This window comes from Leucopleurus acutus (genome assembly GCF_964270905.1).
Source record: "Leucopleurus acutus genome assembly, chromosome: 15".
Taxonomy (NCBI): Eukaryota; Metazoa; Chordata; class Mammalia; order Artiodactyla; family Delphinidae; genus Leucopleurus; species Leucopleurus acutus.
Window position 1 is genome coordinate 77,844,986 of NC_139157.1, and position 20,627 is coordinate 77,865,612.

General features: G+C 40.8%; 1 protein-coding gene across 1 annotated transcript; it reads left to right on the forward strand.

Annotated features, from left to right (window-relative positions):
- The first annotated feature begins 3,363 nt into the window (after positions 1-3,363).
- Positions 3,364-8,985, forward strand: COX7A2 (cytochrome c oxidase subunit 7A2). The gene is made up of 4 exons (XM_082856043.1): positions 3,364-3,482; positions 4,684-4,773; positions 7,312-7,396; positions 8,779-8,985. The coding sequence occupies exons 1-4, from the start codon at positions 3,465-3,467 to the stop codon at positions 8,835-8,837; spliced, it is 252 nt and encodes an 83-aa protein (XP_082712169.1). The 5' UTR covers positions 3,364-3,464; the 3' UTR covers positions 8,838-8,985.
- The last annotated feature ends 11,642 nt before the right edge of the window (positions 8,986-20,627 follow it).

A 20,627-nucleotide genomic window follows, 5' to 3' on the forward strand; every position in this document is an offset into this window, starting at 1 on the left:
GCTTAGACAAGTAATAAATAGTTGGCAGGTCAGCAACTGTAGGTAGACTGAATTTTGAGAAGCACCACATTAGAGAATGACTGTCAGGGAGCCAGTCATTTGGCTGGAGGCCTTTTCTGTGGGACTGTTCAGTTTCTCTGGGGAAGAATTCTCTAGTCTTCTGCAAAAGGAAGGGGTTGAAAGAGGCTCTGTCTCTTACTGCTTTGAACTCTCTGCTTCTGCCTTGTCTTCCACCCCAGCTTCTGTTTTCCACTTCACATATTTCAGCTATACCCATCCCTTTGCATATGCCTTCCACCTAGTTGTCTCCCATTACTTTTTCCAGATAAAAATGTTCTTGCCTACCTGTGGGAGACAGTGACCGAGGTGAGAGACTGTATTTGGCCGAGAGGGGTAGGGCAGAGATTGCAGGGAGCTGACCATTCTGTTGTATATAATTTTCAACTACTCATTTTCAGCCCTGTCCCTTGATTCCACTCTTTGCTATAAATTCTACTTTCAAGTCTGAGCTTCTCAGGGGTTTTAGAACCAATCAACATGCTTCTCACTGGTATCCATCCCCCTTGCAGTCCCTTTAGATTGTGGCTTCCTTGGTCCTGCTCAGCTATATCCCATCTGCTTTCTGTTTTCCAGAAATCTGTTGAAATTGATTTTCTGTCTCCTCTTTGGTCGCCATCCTTTTGGGCTGTCTTTTAAGAAATGTTTTTTAGACTGTCATACAGTAAACTTTACTTTTTGTACTTGTAGTGTACAGTTCTGCGAATTTTAACACACGCATAGGTTTGTGTAACCATTTTAGAATACAAAGCAGTACCAAAACCTCCCAACCTCCCTTTTACTATACATCTTTATAGTCACCCTTCCCTCCACCCATAAGCCCAGGCAACCACTGATCTCTTCTCCATCCCCATAGTTTTGTCTTCTGGAATGTCATAAATGGAATCATATCATATGTGACCTTTTGAAACTGGCTTCTTTTACTCAGCATAATGCCTTTGAGATTCATTTAAGGTGATGTATCTAAAAACACCTCATACGAACAAACATATGGACACCAAGGGGGGAAAGTGGCGGGGGGCTGGTGGTGGGATGAATTGGGAGATTGGGATTGACATATACACTAATACGTATAAAATAGATACTGATAAGAAACTGCTGTATAAAAAAAATAAAATGAAATGAAAAAAACCTCATACCCTTTCAATTCCTTTTCTTTCATTTTTACCGGAGTGATAGGGAGGACAAACAAACTCTTGGGGCCAATCCGCTATCTTAAACCGGAACCACCTTGAAGTACCTTTTGGTGATCTTAGTACATTTTGAAAAACTATGTACTTTAAGTGACATTAATGGGAGCTTGTCTGTATGCCACAAGCTTTTCTATGCAGGGTGATGTGCCAGAAGATTGAACTCACCCTACATCACTTTCACTGTCAAGACTTATATGCCACTTTGTTTCAAGGACAAGCAATGCAGAAAGAAATAGATTTACAATTATATGTCAAATTGCAATTGAATCAGTGGTCTAATCCCCGGGGCATGTTGTCATTCCTTTTTCACGACAAAGCTTGTAAAAGAGCAGTTTATATTTTATTACTATCTTCACCCTCAGCCAGGCTTTCATCCCACTATTGCACTGTAGTCTCTTCACTATCAATCTGCACCTGAAAGATTCAGAATACGGTTTTTAGAATCAGGCTGACCTGGCTCTTAAATACATAAACTGTATCTTCAGATTATTTAATCCCCTAAATCATTTACTTTACCATTTCCTTGTCTGTAAAATGGGGATTTTAATACCCACTTGACAGATATTGATTTGAGGAATAAGGGAAGGGATAGATGAAACTCATTTAGCACAAAGTATAGAAAAATGGCACTCGGTGAACGACGACCACTCCCTTCTGTCAAATCAAGGGAACTCATCCCATCCTAGCCTGGTGTTTCTCTTATATTCCTCGATGTAGTGAATGGTAGGTATGACCAACCATCTTATGAGTTAAGCCAGAAATCTGCTCTCCTTCCCAACTTCCCAATCCAATAAATCACTACATTCTGTTGATTTTTGAAGGTACTTCCTCATTGTTGGCTCTCTAACCCATCCCCTTATCTACATCCCTTTAGCTACATCTCTTTTGCTGTTGGCTTACTTCAGGTTTTCTTTTTTCCTTGGATTACTATAAGTACCTTCTAATGGACTCTCTGTCCTGGTAACTCATATCCAATCCAGCGTTTCACTATTACCAGAATGATATTGAAATAGAGTTCTGATTCTTGACCATTTGCCATTTAAACCTTTATATAAATTTATAAATAATTGGGTGTTAAAATCGGTGAGGAAAATAACTTGAACTGGGAACAAGTAACTTGGTGGGTCTAAGTCTAAAGATTAGAAGGAATAATAATTTCAATATTACTTATTTTATCTACACATTTCACCTATGCTGAACCCATACATCATCAGCTTTCTATTTGAAATGACAGTGGAATAATTATGAGTTTGTAAAAAGGTGGACAGATATTTACTGTGGTATAGGGTGGATACTTTCGTATTTATACCCGCTTGAGGGTGGGCACTTGTAACAGACACTTGTAATGTGGCATTATTTAAGCACAGTTGGTATCTGTACAATAATTGCTGTGCCTGGCAACTCCAACCATGGAAAGTGCCCTGCTAGCCTGAGGCAGCAAGACTCCGGAGTCCAGATTTGCCCTCCTATTTCTGGTCCCCCAATTAAAATTTCCCCCTCTTTTCAGCGTTTTCCCAGACTCAGAGAAACGAGTGAACAGCTTCCACACTTCCGCGACACTGTGGGAGAGGTGCTTGCATGGGGAGTTCTGCAGCACCCAAAGGTGCAGCAAGATAAAAACTAGTATCCCGACGCAGCTCTACACAGCACACTCTCAGCACACGGAACAGTAACGTCCTCACAACAGTGGAGAAAACTGATTGTATCCGTGTAAGACAAGTTATACTTTTTGTTTTGTATTTCATCCAGCTTCACAGTTTAAGAGTTCGGCCAAACCAGCGTTCTAAACAGTGGCTCAAAGGTTGCTCAGAGTTTTACGTCTTCTCGTTCAAAATACACACACTAATTTTCTTCGATAGCCTGGTCTCACATTAATTTTATCTGAGCTAGTTAAACGAGTACGTAATGCCTCGCTCCCTGCCTCTCAGGTCTCAAAAGTCGTTCCTTTATCCCCAGCCTCCGCTCCCGGGGTAACCGGCGGCTCAGGAGCGAGGTCGAGGCGCAGAGACAGCCCGCCGGCTAGAGCGGCCACAGCCGTCCGGCCGCTCTCTCTTTTCTTCCGCTCTCCATGGTTAGGAGCAAGTCCCTCCTCCGCCCGGAAGTATTTAGGCTCCAGGCGCTTGCGCAAGGCCAGAAGGTATTTCTGATTCCGGCGTGTGGATCTTCGTTCCCGGTGTTCAGTTGTCGCGGTTGGTGGGCAGTAACGGAGCCAAGATGCTGCGGAGTCTGCTGGTGAGTAGCTTGTCGGCTGGCATTCGGGATGTGGGGCGAGAGGGTTGGGAGTGGAGGCTAGAGGTTCGCGACAGGAAAGCCTCTCCTGGGAGGGAAGGAGAGAGGGAGAGGGCGGCTTCGGAGGTCACCTTCCTTGGTCCGTGTCCTTTTCGCTTGACCTTCCTTCCCTTCCATGGATCACTCTTGCCCCAAGCTGTGCTGGGTAGTTGTAAGGAGTGGAGAAGCTGGGGAGGTGACCAGAGGATTGTGCGTTAGGCAAGCCTTGGGTTCTTAGTCGCCACCCCTAATCTTGTGGGTGCGGGTGGGAAGTTTCTGATACCCGGAAGCGTCAGCAGAAGGATGTTCCTCGGATACCGAGGGGTTTGAGTTTCAGTGACTCTGAGGTTTGTGAGCAGCAGAAGGCAGTTTAAGAAGCAAGCCTTTCAGTTTTGGCTGGCGCTTTAGGAGCATTCATGGCCGAAGGGTCGTGTTGCTTCCATCAGGCGGTTCTGCAGTGTCCTTCACCGCTCCACCGACTTTGAGCATGTGAAATATTTTCCCCAAATTTTGAAAAAGAGAAGGAAAATGTAACAGTGATCGTTTTCTTCGGTAATTATCCAATAAAACTTTACTTATCTTCTCAATATATTATTTATTTTAGAAAGTGGATTGCATATTTGTAATTTATTTCAACTGGATATGTAATGCAAGTCTCTTGTAAAAGATTTATGCCCTATTAATTCTTTGGGGAAAATGTAATGAGGGAAGCATTTTAATTAAGTAGGAATCATGCCAGTTTATTTTGATATCAAGTAATAGATTTTTAATAATATGGTAGAGTATTTAAATACAAATCTTCGAACCTCGTGTATTTTGTAACCATTCTTTATTTCTGTAATATCTGTATATCAGTATGTTTTCCTCATATAATGCTACTGGTTCAGTTCAGGTAAAGATCATGATTTTTTCCCCCTCAAAATCTACATGAATTGCTTCTTAAATGTGGTGTTTGGAGACTTCAGAATGTAATATAAAGAGCAGTGGCGGGGCGACAAATAGGAAAACCTCAGTGCTTGTCTGTGACTTTGTTATTGACAAATCGGATATGTTTTAACTCTCAGTTTCACTTTTCTGCAATACTGAAGATTGGGAATGGTTGGTTTTGAAGGGTTTCTTTAAGCCCTAAGTCTGTTTAGTATATGTGAATTTTTTTAAATTTCAGGCTCTTCGTCAGATTGCCCAGAGGACCATAAGTACTGCTTCACGCAGGCAGTTTGAAAATAAAGTTTCAGAGAAACAAAAGCTCTTTCAGGTACTGAAGTATTTTATAGGAGATTGTTACTTCTTATGATTAGATTACCAAAAGTTGGCGATAGGAGGTAAATCTGGAGACATCTGATTGTTAACAATCCTGTTGTATTAGCAGAAGAGTAATAGGAAACTGTCTGTCGATAGCTAACTGGGCATTTGCTATAACCAAGAGGCCCTTGGGAAAGCAGAAGAAATGAAGGGGTAAAGATCAAAGACACTTTCTTTTGGAGGAGTCACATTGGGTTGGCACTCTGGGGTAGCTGCACAGTAATAGACAAATAGACCATAGAAAGAGCCCAGAAACAGAACAAATACATTAATATATGTAGAAACTTGATATATGTTAAAGGTGCTATTTCATATCAGTGGGGAATGGAAAAATTGGGTAGCTGTTTTTTTTTTTTGCGGTACGCGGGCCTCTCACTGTTGTGGCCTCTCCCGTTGCGGAGCACAGGCTCCGGACACGCAGGCTCAGTGGCCATGGCTCACGGGCCCAGCTGCTCCGCGGCATGTGGGATCTTCCCGGACCGGGGCACGAACCCGTGTCCCCTGCATCCCGTGTCCCCTGCATCGGCAGGCAGACTCTCAACCACTGCGCCACCAGGAAAGCCCTGGGTGGCTGTTTTGAAGAAAGTAAAGTTATATCCGTTCTGTATTGTGTGTTAAAAGATTAATTGCAGATGTAAATACTTCTCCCTCAAAAAATATTAAAAGAAAATATAGGAGAATTTTTTTTCAGCTTACTGAGGTATGATTGACAAGTAAAAATCGCAAGCATTGGGAATTCCCCGGTGGTCCAGTGGTTGAGAATCCACCTTCCTATGCAAGGGTCGCGGGTTTGATCCCTGGGGATGGGGGAACTAAGATCCTTCCTGCCCCGGGGGAACTAAGACCACACACTCTGAGCCCACGCGCCACAACTATAGAGAGGCCCACGCACCACAACGAAGATCCCACGTGCCACAACTAAGACCTGACACAAAGAAAGAAAGAAAGAAAGAAAGAAAGAATATAAATAAATAGTTTGTATTTAGGTTGTACCTGATTTTTTTTTAAGGTGTACAAACAGTGTTATATTTAATGTATCTATGAATGATTACCACAATCAGGTTTAATCTTAGGGGTCATCCTAAGAAAGTCTTTACAAAGCCTAGAAGCTGTAAAGGAGAAAAATTGCAAGGTTTGGTGACACGAAAATTTTAAATGTACTTATGGTACAAATTGAGGTAAGTGACAAATTGAGGGAAAATTTTTTAAATTAACAAAATTTTTAATATTAACAAAAAGTTAATAACCTTAGCATACAGAGAGCTCCTTCAAATCAGTAAGAAATGCAAATTAAAATGACAAGTTGCTACTTTTTTTCCCTGTTCGATTGTCAAAATTTTAGAAGATTTAAAATAGGTTATGTTAGCCAGGTGTGGGAGATAAGTGCGTTCCTATACAGTACGTTGATACATGCTAGGAAGTAGTATTGGTACAGAAATTTTAGAGTATTTGAAAGTATTAGAAGCAAATTATTGTACATATCCTATTCAGGACTCCCATTTTAAGAATCTTTCCTACAGAATAGTAGCATAAATATATAAAAATAGGAAATAGGCTATTAATCATTATGGGAGTTTAATATCAAAAAAACCCAACAACCTAAATACCCATTAATAAAGGATTGGCTAATGTAATTTTATTTTTTGCACAGTGGAATGCTGTGTAGCCATTAAAAGGAACAAAGTAGGTTTAAATGGGCTAGATGGTTTTTAAGATAATGTTGAGTGAAAAATCTGTGATAGGCCATTATATAGCATAATCTCATTTTGTGTATTAAATAAGTATGTGCATAAATTAGAAGCTATGACAATACAAGCTTTAAAAAATTAAGGATATGTATTAATATGTGTTAATAGTGGTTTTCTCATGAGGAAAGACTTAGTGGGACAGAGCACTTACCTTTATAAGTAGTTAGGTTATCAGTGAGTTTTTTGTTTAATTGTGATCTCTAATGTTTCATAAAGAAAATTTTAAGTGGTTAAAAAAAAGTATTATGTGTGCTGCATGAAAATAAAATACTTATATTTAACAGGTGTGTTAAGTATCCTACGCTATGCCAGGTGCTGGATTGGGAGACTAAGGATATAATTTAGCGTTATAAACCAAAACTCTCTCTCCTGTTTTTTTAAGGGAAAAAAAGATCGTACCTATGACCAAAGTGTGATGATTATTGCTTTTTTTAATAATTAAATTGATGAACTCAATGAATATATTTTCACAGCTTTACTGTTTATGTGTTCTTTGGAAAGAACATTTTATTAGATCTCAAATTAACTTTAAAAGAAAGAATGTTGACTTTTAGGAGTTTTTATTTTAAAAGTAGTTGCAGTAGAGAAAGATTCAGGAAAAGGGTAGTCCTTTTTAATTTTGATATTTAAAATATTTCAATTTCAGTGTTTTAAGAAGCCACTTAATTTTATATGAATGGATTAATCTTTTCATTTAGTTGGAAACCAATGATATACATTAATTATTATTTTTTTTAACCTAGGAGGATAATGGAATTCCAGTGCATCTAAAGGGTGGGATAGCTGATGCCCTCCTGTACAGAGCCACCATGATTCTTACAGTTGGTGGTAAGACATTTGGAATGCTTGCTCTATAGCAAAATCATAGTAACGATAACTAACAACATCATTGCTCTCACTGTGCCAGTATTTTAACACAGGCAGTCTATCCCCAGAATCTGAGGTCTTACTGCTTTACATATAATGACTCAAAAAGGTGATTGATACATATTGTATAAGAACGTTTTAATGTCTTTTAAAAAAAATAAACCGATAAAGTTTGATAATTATCTTGTGATAGAGGTGGCTTTTGGAATGTGCCGCTGGTGGCCCTGCAGGCCTTTGGAAGAGCCAAAGATAGCTGCTCTATCCCATCTCCTATAACAGGGGTTCTTAAATATTTTGACTATGATGTATAATAATAATACACTTTACATCTAATCCCTGTACATACATATTTATGACAGAGGTAAAACCTTATACAGCACGATACTTTTACTGCATGTAAAGTGCTTTGATATTTTTTCTGTGGATTGGGCAGTTCCATTATTCAATATTAGCAGTGGAATATCACAAATTAGCATGCTAGGAGCAGAGTTAGGAATCTGAATGATTGCTCCTGGCGGGAGAAAGGGAAACAGTATTAGAGTGATTACTGTGTGCTCATTCTATTGATAGGAGTGCCACATATGTGGATTTCTGTAACCCTTGTATTAAGTCTGTAACGTATCCTCGTTTTAAAGATGGAGAAATTATGTTAATTACCCAGATAATATTGCTTTGGAAGAGCTGGTGTTTGAACCCTAATCACAAAGTCCCCTTATGCTTATGCCAAGGTGCCTTTTTTGGCTTGAATTGAATGCAGTGAAGGGACATTTTATGGACAACAAGCAGATAGTGACGTTTGGGCTTTCTTAAGGTAAAGTCCTAAATCCTTTTTGGCCAGTGTGACTATTTCGTAGACGTTTTGGTAATTAGTTTTAAAAATAAATTTCCAGTTATTAGAAATTCTTACTTCAAATTTGATTATTTAAAAATTATATGTCCCTCTTGCTTGGTTTTATATTGACAATACACTTCAGGGAAGGCTTTGCCTATTTGACCTTTTGGCTTTTGAATCATTCTTAGCATTTCTCAGGCAATTTTAGGTTTTATGTTCTTAATCTTATTTAAAATTTTTTTACATGTCATTACATTAACAAATACATTACTGTGCTGCATCTAACACTTTCTATACAAGTTAAGTAATATTAAAACTAGATTAAACGTGTTTTGTATGTATTTATTTTAAATTTTGCCAGCACCTATCAAAATACTTCTGTATGTTCCCATAAAAGTAGTTTTAATACCAGCCTTGCCTCTTTATCTTACAACTTTTTAGCTGGAATATTGGGTTTATACATTTAAACCTGAGAATTTCCTGTTAAGTTCTTATTTCCTTTATTTTTCAGGAACAGCATATGGCATGTATCAGCTGGCTGTGGCTTCATTCCCCAAGAAGCAGGGTTGACTTCAGTTTATCCTCCCAGCAATTGGTTGGTTCAACTCCATTCAGTTCTCTGTGGACCAGTAGTCTGATAACTAACTTGAGTTCTTCTTTGGGGATCAATATTTATTGACTTGTACTAGCTGCCACCAATAAAGCAGTCTTTACCATGCTTTGTTTTATTTGATCACTTTAGGATACATTATACCAGTAATAGCAGCCTTATAAACCTTAGGTAAGGAGGAATCTTGTCATTAGGTTATATATAGTACCATTGTGGTATTATTTTAGTGAAATTTTATTTTTAGCAGCTTAGAATTCCAACAGGGGATGGTCTTCAGCTTTAATTGGGCTTGACACTCGGAGTGCATATTTCTTTGAGTCTTCCCCTCCCCTCTCTTCCCTGCTGTGCTGTATCCTGGGATATGCTAGCACCTAGGGTTAGTGGAAGCAGGTTAGTTTTGGCTCATGGGGTTCAAGTTTCTTCTTTCCTCCCTTAGCTCTGTGTGTTTATGTCTAAGAATATTGGATGTATTCCACAGTTTAGAGTAGGCTTTAGTAGAATTGCTGTAAAATAGTCCAGTATTTGTTCTTTTCACACTCAGAATGGGCTTCTGTTATGTTAGTTTAATCCATAACATACAGTGTACCTTTCCTTAAAATACTTAGTTCATTTGTAAAAGTTATCTTCTGGGGGAACGGAAGGAGTCAGACTTTGTCATCTCTGCAAGGTGTGCATTTGTAACACTGTGAAGATTAAGAGTCTAGATCCGTCAGATGTAGGGGAAATCTATGAGTAAGGGTTTTATAAAAGCTTCAATTTCTGGAGAAAATTGAGAAAACTAATATAGTTAGAAAAATGGAGTCAAGTCTGAAATACCAAACTAACTCTTTTCCTTTTAAAACATTGAGGCTTATGGTACAAATCCATTTCAAGAGGTACCTAATGAAAGGTGTTTCAGCCTTGAGTCTTGAAAGTTAGAAAGATCTTGGTTAGCCATATATCTAACTTGCCACTGAATGCAGGAATCCGCCCAGCCTCTTACAGAATCTCATTACTAACATCAGCAGAGAACACTGCTTTTGAAGGGAGTGGAATGAATATTGTTAGACATTTCTAAATGCTGAGAAATATCTTAAGTAGGCCTGGAATCTGGTCCAATTCTGATTCAGAGCTAAAAAGCAACCAGTGATAATATTTTGAAACAAGCTATATTTATCAGCATTGTACAAAGGAGAATTTCATCAATGTGATTTGAAATGCTTTTATAACATGAAGTGAAAGATACTTTTGTGCAGTAAAAAGGAAGAACATCTTGGTATCTTCTACAACCTTCAGCTCTTGATTCTGTGAGAGGTGCTTTTCTATTTCTGGTGTAACCTAGTCAGACAATTAAAACTTTTTTTTAATGCCAAAATGTTCAATTAACATGACAAGATTGGATAAAGTAGGAGTAGGTTAAATGCTTAAGAGACTTTAAAATATTTTTAAATGCTATGATTAAGTTTTTGCCCTTCATCCTAAAATTCTGCACTGTCAGCAGGGGTGGAGATGGGGAGGGGACAAGGGGTGAGGTCTCAGAAGAGGGGTTGCTGGATAGGAGCTCGTGAAATTATCTGCTATTCTTAGCGTTTAGTAAGAGAGAGATTGTTATTATTGATTCAAAGACTGACCAAATGTTCATAGAGCAGAGTCCATGAGAAGTATTGCGAATGTGGCCTTCAGGAAACGAACAACTATCATTCCAATCTCCTTTGTATCTTTACCACATATTATCCTTTTGAGAATAGTATCTGCTACTAAATAGAAGAAATTCTCTGACGATATTATCCCACTAATATAAGCGCCATGGGAGAGATATTTAAGTGAAACTTTGTCACAATTAGTACTGTGCTCAGGATTGGATTTGTAGTCTAGCTACTCTAGATGAAGTGACATCGAAAAAACTAAAACTCAGGGCATGCAGTTTACCCAAAGCTACAAATAAATGGCAGCACGATTTCCAAGTCCATTTTTATCTGATTCTTAAAGTTCATGGTCTTTGTAGTATACTTCATCTTACCAGGCGTTTAATTACATGGGCTGGGATAGCTTCAGTGCACTGCTGGTAGCCTCGTATGCAGATACGAATGCCCTACAGACTTCCATCCCCTGTCCAGTCAGACTTCTGGGAAGAGTGATCGCTACAGTCTCCAGTTCCTTTATTCAGTTTCACATTGATCCCTCTGTATAACTTGCAACATACCTACGTATTTAACATCTGTGTCTTCCATTTTATAAATGAGATCTGAAGTCGGCACTCGTCCCCAACCACAGTGCTCTTCTGCTCGGTGCGTGCATACTCATTCTTGACTGAGAATCTGGGAAAGCCCCCCAGGTTCTGCTGGAAACGTTGACATTCTTCCCTTTGCTCCCAGCGTTCCCTGTACTCATCTTTACCAAGAGTTTAATGCCTCTGAATCTGAATTCAAATTTGAGTTATAATTGTTGATAAGACTGGGAACCAGTGTAGCATTGTAGTTAATTACAGATCATGGAGTCAGAAGACCCAGCTTCAACCCTTGGATTAGATGACCATGGGTAGCCAACCTTGCTAAACCTGTATCCTCATCTGCATAAATGGAATAATGCCTAGGCACGTGGTTATTCTAATGCAAGTAAAGCACGAAAAATGGTTTCCAACACATACCAAGTGTGCAATAAATGCTAGGTACTTCTATTGTTAGCTCTCTGAGAGAAGGAACTATACCTTTCAACACATATCCCTATCAACTTGGCATAGAGCAGGGACCATAAGCTGGTCAGGGCTGGTAGGAGAGGTTCACGCTTTCATCCATGTCCTGGGTGCCTTCTTTTGGCTCTGCTCTCCTTAGTGTGTGGCTTTCATTCTCCTTGTAAGATGGCTGCTGCAGCTCCGGCTATTGTGTGTGTTTTCCTGCAGGAAGAAGGATTGGTGAAAAGAGCACATGCTAAACAAGCGAGCTCTCTTTAAAGAGCCTCAGAAGCCCCACACGAAGACTTAAACTTATATCCCTTTAACCAGATGTTCCACCACGTGATCATGCCTGCATTCAAGGAGGCCAAGAAATGTCTCAAATGGGCATATTGCCAAGCAAAATTGAAGTTCTGTTTAATAAGAAGGGGAGACTGGGTATTGAGTTGACAACGAATAGTCTCTCCCCCAGCCAGTTTGTTTTTTAAAAGAATGAAGTCCACACTGGAGGAGACAGGACAGGACCTAGGAGCATTTTGGTTCCTACTTCTAGTTGTTTCTGATGCCCACAGCCATGCCTGCTGGTAGGCTTGGCTGCATTTCATCGTCCAATAACTTTCTCTTTGTGCTTAAGTTAGTTCAGGTAGGTTTCTCAACCAGGAACCAAACAGCAATATTTCCTGAGTTTCCCATCTATCATACCATCTAACAGGAGCACACTTTTACCATTTACTCTAAACCATAGTTAGGTGCTTAATAAAGGCAGCCATTACTGGTTTCTCATAGCAGACAGGAATGGCTCAATGCACCATAAATGCCAATAGATACAGAGAATACAAGAATGATAAAAATAAGAATTACAGTGCTGCTATAGCCAGTTGGGTCCAGGGTTTGCAGAACCCTTCCTGCCGTTTGAGATAGTTATGCATAAGTTCCCCAAAGCTGCCAATTTCACAGGCCTCCAGCTTGGGACTCCCGCTGCCTGGGTCCTGTAAGCAACATGTCATGATCCACTACCCAGGGCTTTGCTTCTACATATACTTCAAGATCAATAATTCAAGTTAACAGATATTGAGTACCTACTGGGTGCCAGACACTGTTGTGTGTGCCTGGGGGTCATTGGTGAGCAAAATATGCACATTCCTGCCCTCAGAGTTTACATTATAGTGAGGGGTAGCAGGGAGGACAATAAACAAAAATAAATTGTACAGTATGTTAGCAGGTAGTCAATTCTATGGGGAAAAAAGACCAAAGGGGACAGCTGGCATGGGGGTGGGCTGATTGGGTGTAGTAGTAAATGAGGTATGAAGATGGGTTTCAATGGGGTGGTTAGATTTAGATAAAAACTGTAGAGGTGAGGGAGCTAGTCAAGCAGATCTATAGGGAAAGGGCATTAAAGAGGGAGCAGCTTAGAGCGGGTGCCCTCATGTGCCCAGCATGTTCAAGAACAGGAAGGCAGGAGCAGTTATGGCTGACCGAGTGGGAGAGGGGAAGGCGGAGAGGTAAGACGCGGTCGCACCAAGGAGGGCCTTGCAGGCTATTGTCAGGACTTGGGCTTTTACTCTGAGCGGTGTGGGGAGCCATTGCAGAGTCTCTCACAGAAGAGAGACTTGTATGTTCTAAAGAGGACTGGCTTGGCTGTCATGTTGAAATAGAGCATAGGGGACCCAGGGTGGAAGCAGGCAGACCCATCAGGAAGCCTCGTGCAGCTATCAGGTAAGGAGTGATGGAGGCAATGGAAAGTGGTCGGATTATGAACAGAGGAGGAGTTTTACTCATCAGCCACTTAGACCTTGCCCTTCTCCATCCATCCATCCACCCATCCACCCATCCACCTATCCATCATCCATCCATCCAACAATTACTTATTGAAAGCCTACTTTGTGTAAGGCACTGTTCTCAGCTCTGAGAATACAAGTGTGAACTAGACCGGCAAGCTGTTCTATGGAACTTACATTCTAGTCAGTGGACGTAGACAGTAAATAAATTCATAAGCATGGTAATGGTCTACAATGGGAACGGCTGTAAAGGATTCAACAGTGTGATCTCAGGAAAAGTGCCGGAGTGGAAGCTAGAAAAGGCCTCAGAGGAAGTGTCATTTGAAACAAGACCAGAACAGAAGGGGTCTACTGTGCTAAAACTCGGGAGAAAAGCATTGAGGGGAAAGGGAAGTTGCTTTGCGTCTTTAATTGCAGATAGAAGACCAGTGTTGTTGAAACACAGGGAGCTGGAGAAAGACGGCAGCAGTGGCTACCTCTTCCCCCGTGACCAACACAACACCTGGCCCTCTTCCTACACTCAAGGTCCAGATGGCCTTTTTTCTGGTTTCATGTTACACAACACAGTCTGATAACCATAGCATTGATTTATCCAAAAGTCTAAACAGAAACTAGCAGGTGAACATTCTGTTCCAGACAGTTGTTGTTACTGTTATTAGCAAGAACTAGAAGCTGAGGAAATACAGTTAAGGGGAGATCAAACACACAGCAGTTATGTTTGAACCTGATCCCAAATCAAAATCTACCTTATTCAGAATCACTTTTTTTTTTTTTTGCGGTACGTGGGCCTCTCACTGTTGTGGCCTCTCCCGTTGCGGAGCACAGGCTCCGGACGCGCAGGCCCAGCGGCCATGGCTCACGGGCCCAGCCACCCCGCGGCATGTGGGATCTTCCCGGACCGGGGCACGAACCCGTGTCCCCTGCATCGGCAGGCGGACTCTCAACCACTGCGCCACCAGGGAAGCCCCCAGAATCCCATCTTTAAAATCCACTATGTACCATGTTACTTCTTAGATGGGGAAAGAAGAAAAAAATACTTAGGACAACTGTACTAGTTGGTTCCCTCATAGACTTTATTCTGTGTGAACACTGCTGATTCACTGGTTATGTTTGGTAAATCTGCATCTTAATGATTGGCGATTTTTTATTCTCTCTCTCTCTCTGTCTCTCCTCTGTGATTCCCAAGAAGCTGACCATGTATCTGCTCTGACTGCCTGTCTCTATTGAAATTATAGTTTTACATTTGTTTCTAATATATATATATATATATATACATATATATTTATTTATTTATTTATTTATTTATTTATTTATTTATTTTAAAGCAACTCCAAGTCAGGGATATTTTGAAGAACTCATTAGTGAGGAAAACCAATCAAAACATAAGCCATTTTCTAAATGTTTATCTTAGTATAATACACCAGAGGGCGGTCATGATTAAATGTTTACAATTAAATTGCTTGGAAACTACTGAAATGGGTATTTCAAAGCACACATGAAGTTTGCCAGAGGAAGAGGAGATCACAGTATTAGATGCTGCAGCCTTAGTGCTAGAATATAATAAATGTGTGTGTATGTATATACTTGTATGGCTTTCATTTTTGGTTTTTACTTATGTGATCACTGGTTTCCAATTATAAATATTCCATTAGTATAATGAAAGATGGGCTGTTTCCTTTAATTCTGAGACTAGGTCAGATCTTCATTGACCTCTTGTAGGAGGCTGTCATCTTCCCTTTGGGGAGTTGCTAAAAGGATTCTCTGGTGTTATTCTGACGATTAAAGGCGAATGTCTTTGTTTGGCCTTGTTAATCTCTTTCCAGGCCATTTTACCCCAATTAATGTGCTAAATGTTTTATTTATGGCCATTACTATTGGATACTTTTCCCATGGTGCTTTTTCTTAAAACCGTATCTTCTTTGGGAAATCAGAATGTGATGAATCATTGTGACTGTTTTGGTCACAAAAATACACCTTTAGAGTCTGGTCATTTCCCACCTTGATTCTATCCTAATGATCACTGTAATGATTATTTATTTGTATTTATTTTAATTTTTAATTGAAGTATAGCTGACTTACAACATTGTATTAGTTTCAGGTATACAATATAGTAAGTTGATACTTTTAGATTTCACTTCATACAAAGTTACTATAAAACACTGACTATATTCCATGTGCTGTACATCATATCCTTGTACGTTATTTATTTTATGCCTAGTTGCTTGCACCTTTTAATCCCCTTCACCTATTTTTCCCCTCCCCCAACCCCACTCTGCCCTGGTAAACACTATTTTGTTCTCTGTACCTTTGAGTCTGTTTCTGTTCTATATGTTTGTTTGTTTTATTTTTTAGATTCCACATGTATGTGAAAACATACAGTATTGGTCCTTCTCTGTCTGATTTATTGCACTAAGCATAATACCCTCCAGATCCACCCATATTGTTGCAATGGCAAAATTTTATTCTTTTTTATGGCTGAGGAATATTCCACTGTGTATATATGGCACATCTTAATCCATTCGTCCACTGGTGGGCACTTACTTGTTTTCCATATCTTGGCTATTGTAAATAATACTGCTATGAACACAGACGTTCATGTATCTTTCCCAATTAATGTTTTCATTTTCTTTGGATAAATACCCAGGAGTGGAATTGCTAGATTGTATGACAGTTTTATTTTTAATTTTTGTTTTCCATACTGACTGTACCAATTTACATTTCCAGACACACCCTCGCCAACACTTGCTATTTCTTGCCTTTTTGATGATAGCCATTCTGACAGGTGTGGGTGATATTGTGGTTTTGATTTGCATTTCCCTGATGATTAGCGATGTTGGGCATCTTTTCATGTGCCTGTTGCCTGCCTGTATGTCTTCTTTGGAAAAATGCCTATTTAGGTCCTCTGCTTATTTTTTTTAATTGGATTGCTTTTTTTTGATATTGAGTTGTATGAGTTTTTAAAAGTATATTTTGAATATTAACCCCTTATCAGACATAATGTTTGCAAATATCTTCTCCCATTTAGTAGGTTGCCTTTTCATTTTGTTCATGGTTTCCTTTGCTGTTCAAAAGCTTTTAAGTTTGATTAGATCCCCTTTGTTTATTTTTGCCTTTGATTCCCTTGCCTGAGGAGACAGATGCAAAAAAATTATTGCTGAGACTGATGTCAAAGAGTGTACGGTTAATGTTTTCTTCTAGGAGTTTTCTACTAGCAGAACTTACATTTAAGTCTTTAATCAATGTTGCGTTTATTTTTGTATATGGTGTAAGAAAGTGGTCCAGTTTAATTCTTTTGCATGTAGTTGTCTGGTTTTCCCAACACTGTTTATTGAAGAGACTATCTTTTCCCCATTGTATATTCTTGCCTCCTTTATCATAAATTAATTGACCATATAAGCATGGGTTTATTTCTAGGCCCTCTATTCTGTTCCACTGATCTGTGTGTCTGTTTTTCTGCCAGTACCATACAGTATGGATTAGTATAGCTTTGTAGTAGAGTCTGAAATTAGGGAGCATGATATCTCCAGCTTTGTTCTTTTTTCTTAAGACTATTTTGACTATTCAGGGTCTCATGAATTTCTATACACATTTTAAAATTATTTGTTCTGGTTCTATGAATAATGCCATTTGTATTTTGATAATGATTGCATTATATCTGTAGATTGCTTTGGGTAGTATGGACCTTATAACAATATTAATTATTACATTTCTTTGAGCCATTTTCAACTTCTTTCTTTCTGGAAAGTCCAAGATCAAGGTGATGGCCTATTTGCTTCCTTGTGAGAGCTTTGTTCCTGGCTTGCAGATGGTCACCTCACTGCGTCCTCACATGGTCCTTCCACTGTGGTGTGGGGAGAGAGTGCTCTGGTGTCTCTTCTTATAAGTGGCACCAAGCTTATTGGATTAAAGCCCAACTCTTATGATCTCATTTAACCTTAATTACTGCCATAAAGACCCCATCTCCAAATATAGTCACCTTGAGGTGACTTCAAATATGAATTTTGAGGGGACACACCTGAAAGAAAATAAGGGTAACTTCTGGTCTTTTGTTCATAAATTTCAAGCAAGGACTCTGGCCCAGGATCCATCAATGGAAAGGTACCATAATTGGTCCCCTTTGTTTTGGGGCCCACTCCTTGCCAACCAATAGCTGCTTCTATTTAAGGAGCTAATGCTCTGAAGAATTTCTCACAGATTAAACCCATGATAAACATTGGATTGAAGATTTAATACTATATGCACTTGGTGTGTTCAATCAAGTGCAGGTAGGCACTTTAATCAAGGAGGTAAACATATTAAAGATATGGTTCTGTTTTTCAAGAGTAACAAATGATGGAAAATATCTTGGTAGAAGAGAAAAACTAGTTAATTCTAGAAATGCGGAATAAATCTTCTGCTCACGATTCTAGTGCAGGAGAAAGAGAAATTCTGAAATGTTTGGGATCTGAAATTTGTCATATTTTGGCATCCAAAGATCCACTGCAGCATTTCTTGACTTTTTTTTTGTATTATTTTTTTATTTTATTTTTATTTATTATTTTTTCTTGACTTTTTGATGGGGCTCTACCGAGGGCAGGAGGAGGTATGATTGGAGAAATTCAGAAGATTTAGGCAATAGGCATTTAAGATGGAGCAGTGTGGAGCCAGAATGGCTAGTGAGGAGGATATTATAATAGACTAAGCAAGATTTAAAATACTGAGGGAAGTGAATTGTCATTCTTGGGTGAGAGGAAGGTAAGGGTGGCAGGAGGTGTCAGGAAAGATGTTAACAGTAACCTAACGTCTTATGTGTTGTGTGAGAAGCAGAATAACTGCCCTGAAGAGAGCAGAATTAAGAGAAGTACAGGTAAATGTGTAAAGAGGGTCAGCTACATCATTCTTAGATTTCCACCTTCAATACTCAGAGGGGAAAAAGAAGTTGCCAGAGGAAGTGGTCTAGGACTGGAAGTTATAACTTAACAGTTGCAGCATTTTCCTTCAGGAAGGGGACCCACCCTCCAAGGCCCTTGAATGTAAGAATACGGGGAGTGTAGATCAGAGAGGTGCTGCTCGCAGACAAGGAGGGGTGATGCTGTGTTACTTACGCTGAAGGTCACACCAGCTTGGGAGCCAGTCGGGGTCACATTTACACTCGTGTCCAAATAACCACGTTTCTGAGCTCCATGTGCCCACCTGGGGGCTCTGCCACCCTTCAAGGTGTCCTAGTTCATTTTTGTGAGTCATCAGCACATCACATATGGCCAGGAACATGATTTTCCGTCTTCTTCCCTTTTCTCCTTCTTGTCCAGCTGCTGCGCCAACACCACGGCCAGGCACTGCTCTGCCCGGGGCAGCCCTGTGTTGTATGGAGAAATGGGGAGCGCTTCTCCCATCATGTATTCATTCAACAAACATTGAAATGCCTTCTATGCACCTGGCAGGCCTCTAGGCCCTGGGTCATACCTCCATGAACGAGACAGACAAAATCCCTGCTCTCAGTGAGTTATACCCCGAGCCGCTTCCGCAGCGAGGCCTTGAGTCTGGCAAAATTTCTGGTGACGATGACCGTCCCGGCTGTGGGCTCCTGTTAGCACCTCTCCAACAAAATACTCACGTGCCACAAAAAGAAGCAACTGTTTTTAGGCACACCCCAGCCCACGCATATTTAGAGAGCGACCATTTCTTTCTGTTGACGGAACAAAAGCATTCAAGGCTGTAACTGCGCCTGCGGCACTGACGGCTCTTCCCACGACTCTGGAGCCTCAGCCTTGCCCTTGAAGAGTCACGTGACCCGTCCCGGGGTTTTCCCAGAAGAAGGTAAGAGCCTGCCCCGAAGGAGTGCCGAAATCGCCACCTCGGCAAAACAGCCCCACTTTTGACACGACAGGAGTTTGGGCTTTTGGTACAGCCCTCAACATGTCAGTGTTCTCAGGACCCTGTTTCCGTGAGACGCAGACCCAGGGAAAGAACGGTGCGCTCCCCGCCCTTCGCCGGCTCCGCGGGGCCCACTCTCAGCAGCGGCCTGGGAGCGGGAATCGGCTCTTCCCTGAAGGCCGCGGAAGGTCAGCTTTTCCCTTTTATATCGCTTTTCGGGCGTCATTGCCTTCTCCCAGGGCACCCTGTGATAAAAGGCTAGGACCCAGGGCTTCCCCGGTGGTGCAGTGGTTGAGAGTCTGCCTGCCGATGCAGGGGACACGGGTTCGTGCCCTGGTCTGGGAGGATCCCACATGCCGCGGAGCGGCTGGGCCCGTGAGCCATAGCCGTTGAGCCTGCGCGTCCGGAGCCTGTGCTCCGCAACGGGAGAGGCCACAACACTGAGAGGCCCGCGTGCCGCCAAAAAAAAAAAAAAAAAAAAAGGCTAGGACCCAAAGGACAGGATACTTTTATGGTAGGACACGGTTTTCCTGGAAGGGGAAAACAAGGCAAATAACGGCTTCACTTAAAACGGCTCGACTGGAAACGAATACTCACACATCCATCCAGATTCGGTAGTGATTTGACACAGCGTTTCCATTGTCTGTTCTGTACCCCGTCGGGGCGTTGGGAGGCGCTGCAAGGGGGCCACGCACCACTAGGGGGCAGTGTTGTATAGAGACAGAGAAACTTCGTCTCCATCCTATTACCGCAGAATTAAATATTTCAGTAAACCTGAATTTAAAATATCAGGCTTTTGCCCGACAGAAGTTATCTCCTCTGAACTCCTGCAGCACTGCTTACGCGAACCCCTAACAGCAAGCCTGCTTCGCATTTGTTATTTCCTCCATTCGATTGTAAAGTTCCTTGAAGTCGACTGATGCTTCTTTAGCCTATGACATAATATTTGCTGAATAAGTGAATATTTTATGAGTACCCTCTGAATATATGCTAAGTTTTTAATGGTTGAGGACATTTTTATAAAAATACAACTTCGATGTTTAATGTGGAGTAGAAAGTATTAAATAAGGGAGACAAAACTAACCCGACATTGGTTTATATAACAGACATACAGTTCTTTCTTTGTTAAGTGTTGCCACCTCTGTTAGGTCGTTTGATCCTCATAATAACCCTGTGGAGTGAGTTGAATACTGAGTCCAGGTGGCCCCCGAGGAACCACAGCCCCCAGAGACTGAGCTTATTCTTGGATGGGGAGGTCAGGCTGAGGACACCCTCGTTCTTCAGTCAGTGTTCATTCCTTCTTTTCCTGAGCACTCTGGCACAGAGGAAGTTCCCAGAGGGAAGACGCAATGTCTCTGGCTACTCAGGCAGGCGGGGGCAGGAGGCCCAAGTTGAAACATTGGTAGAGATATGAAAAAATAATGAATAAGATATCACAATGTAAATGGTGGTTAGTTTTCTCCAGTGGT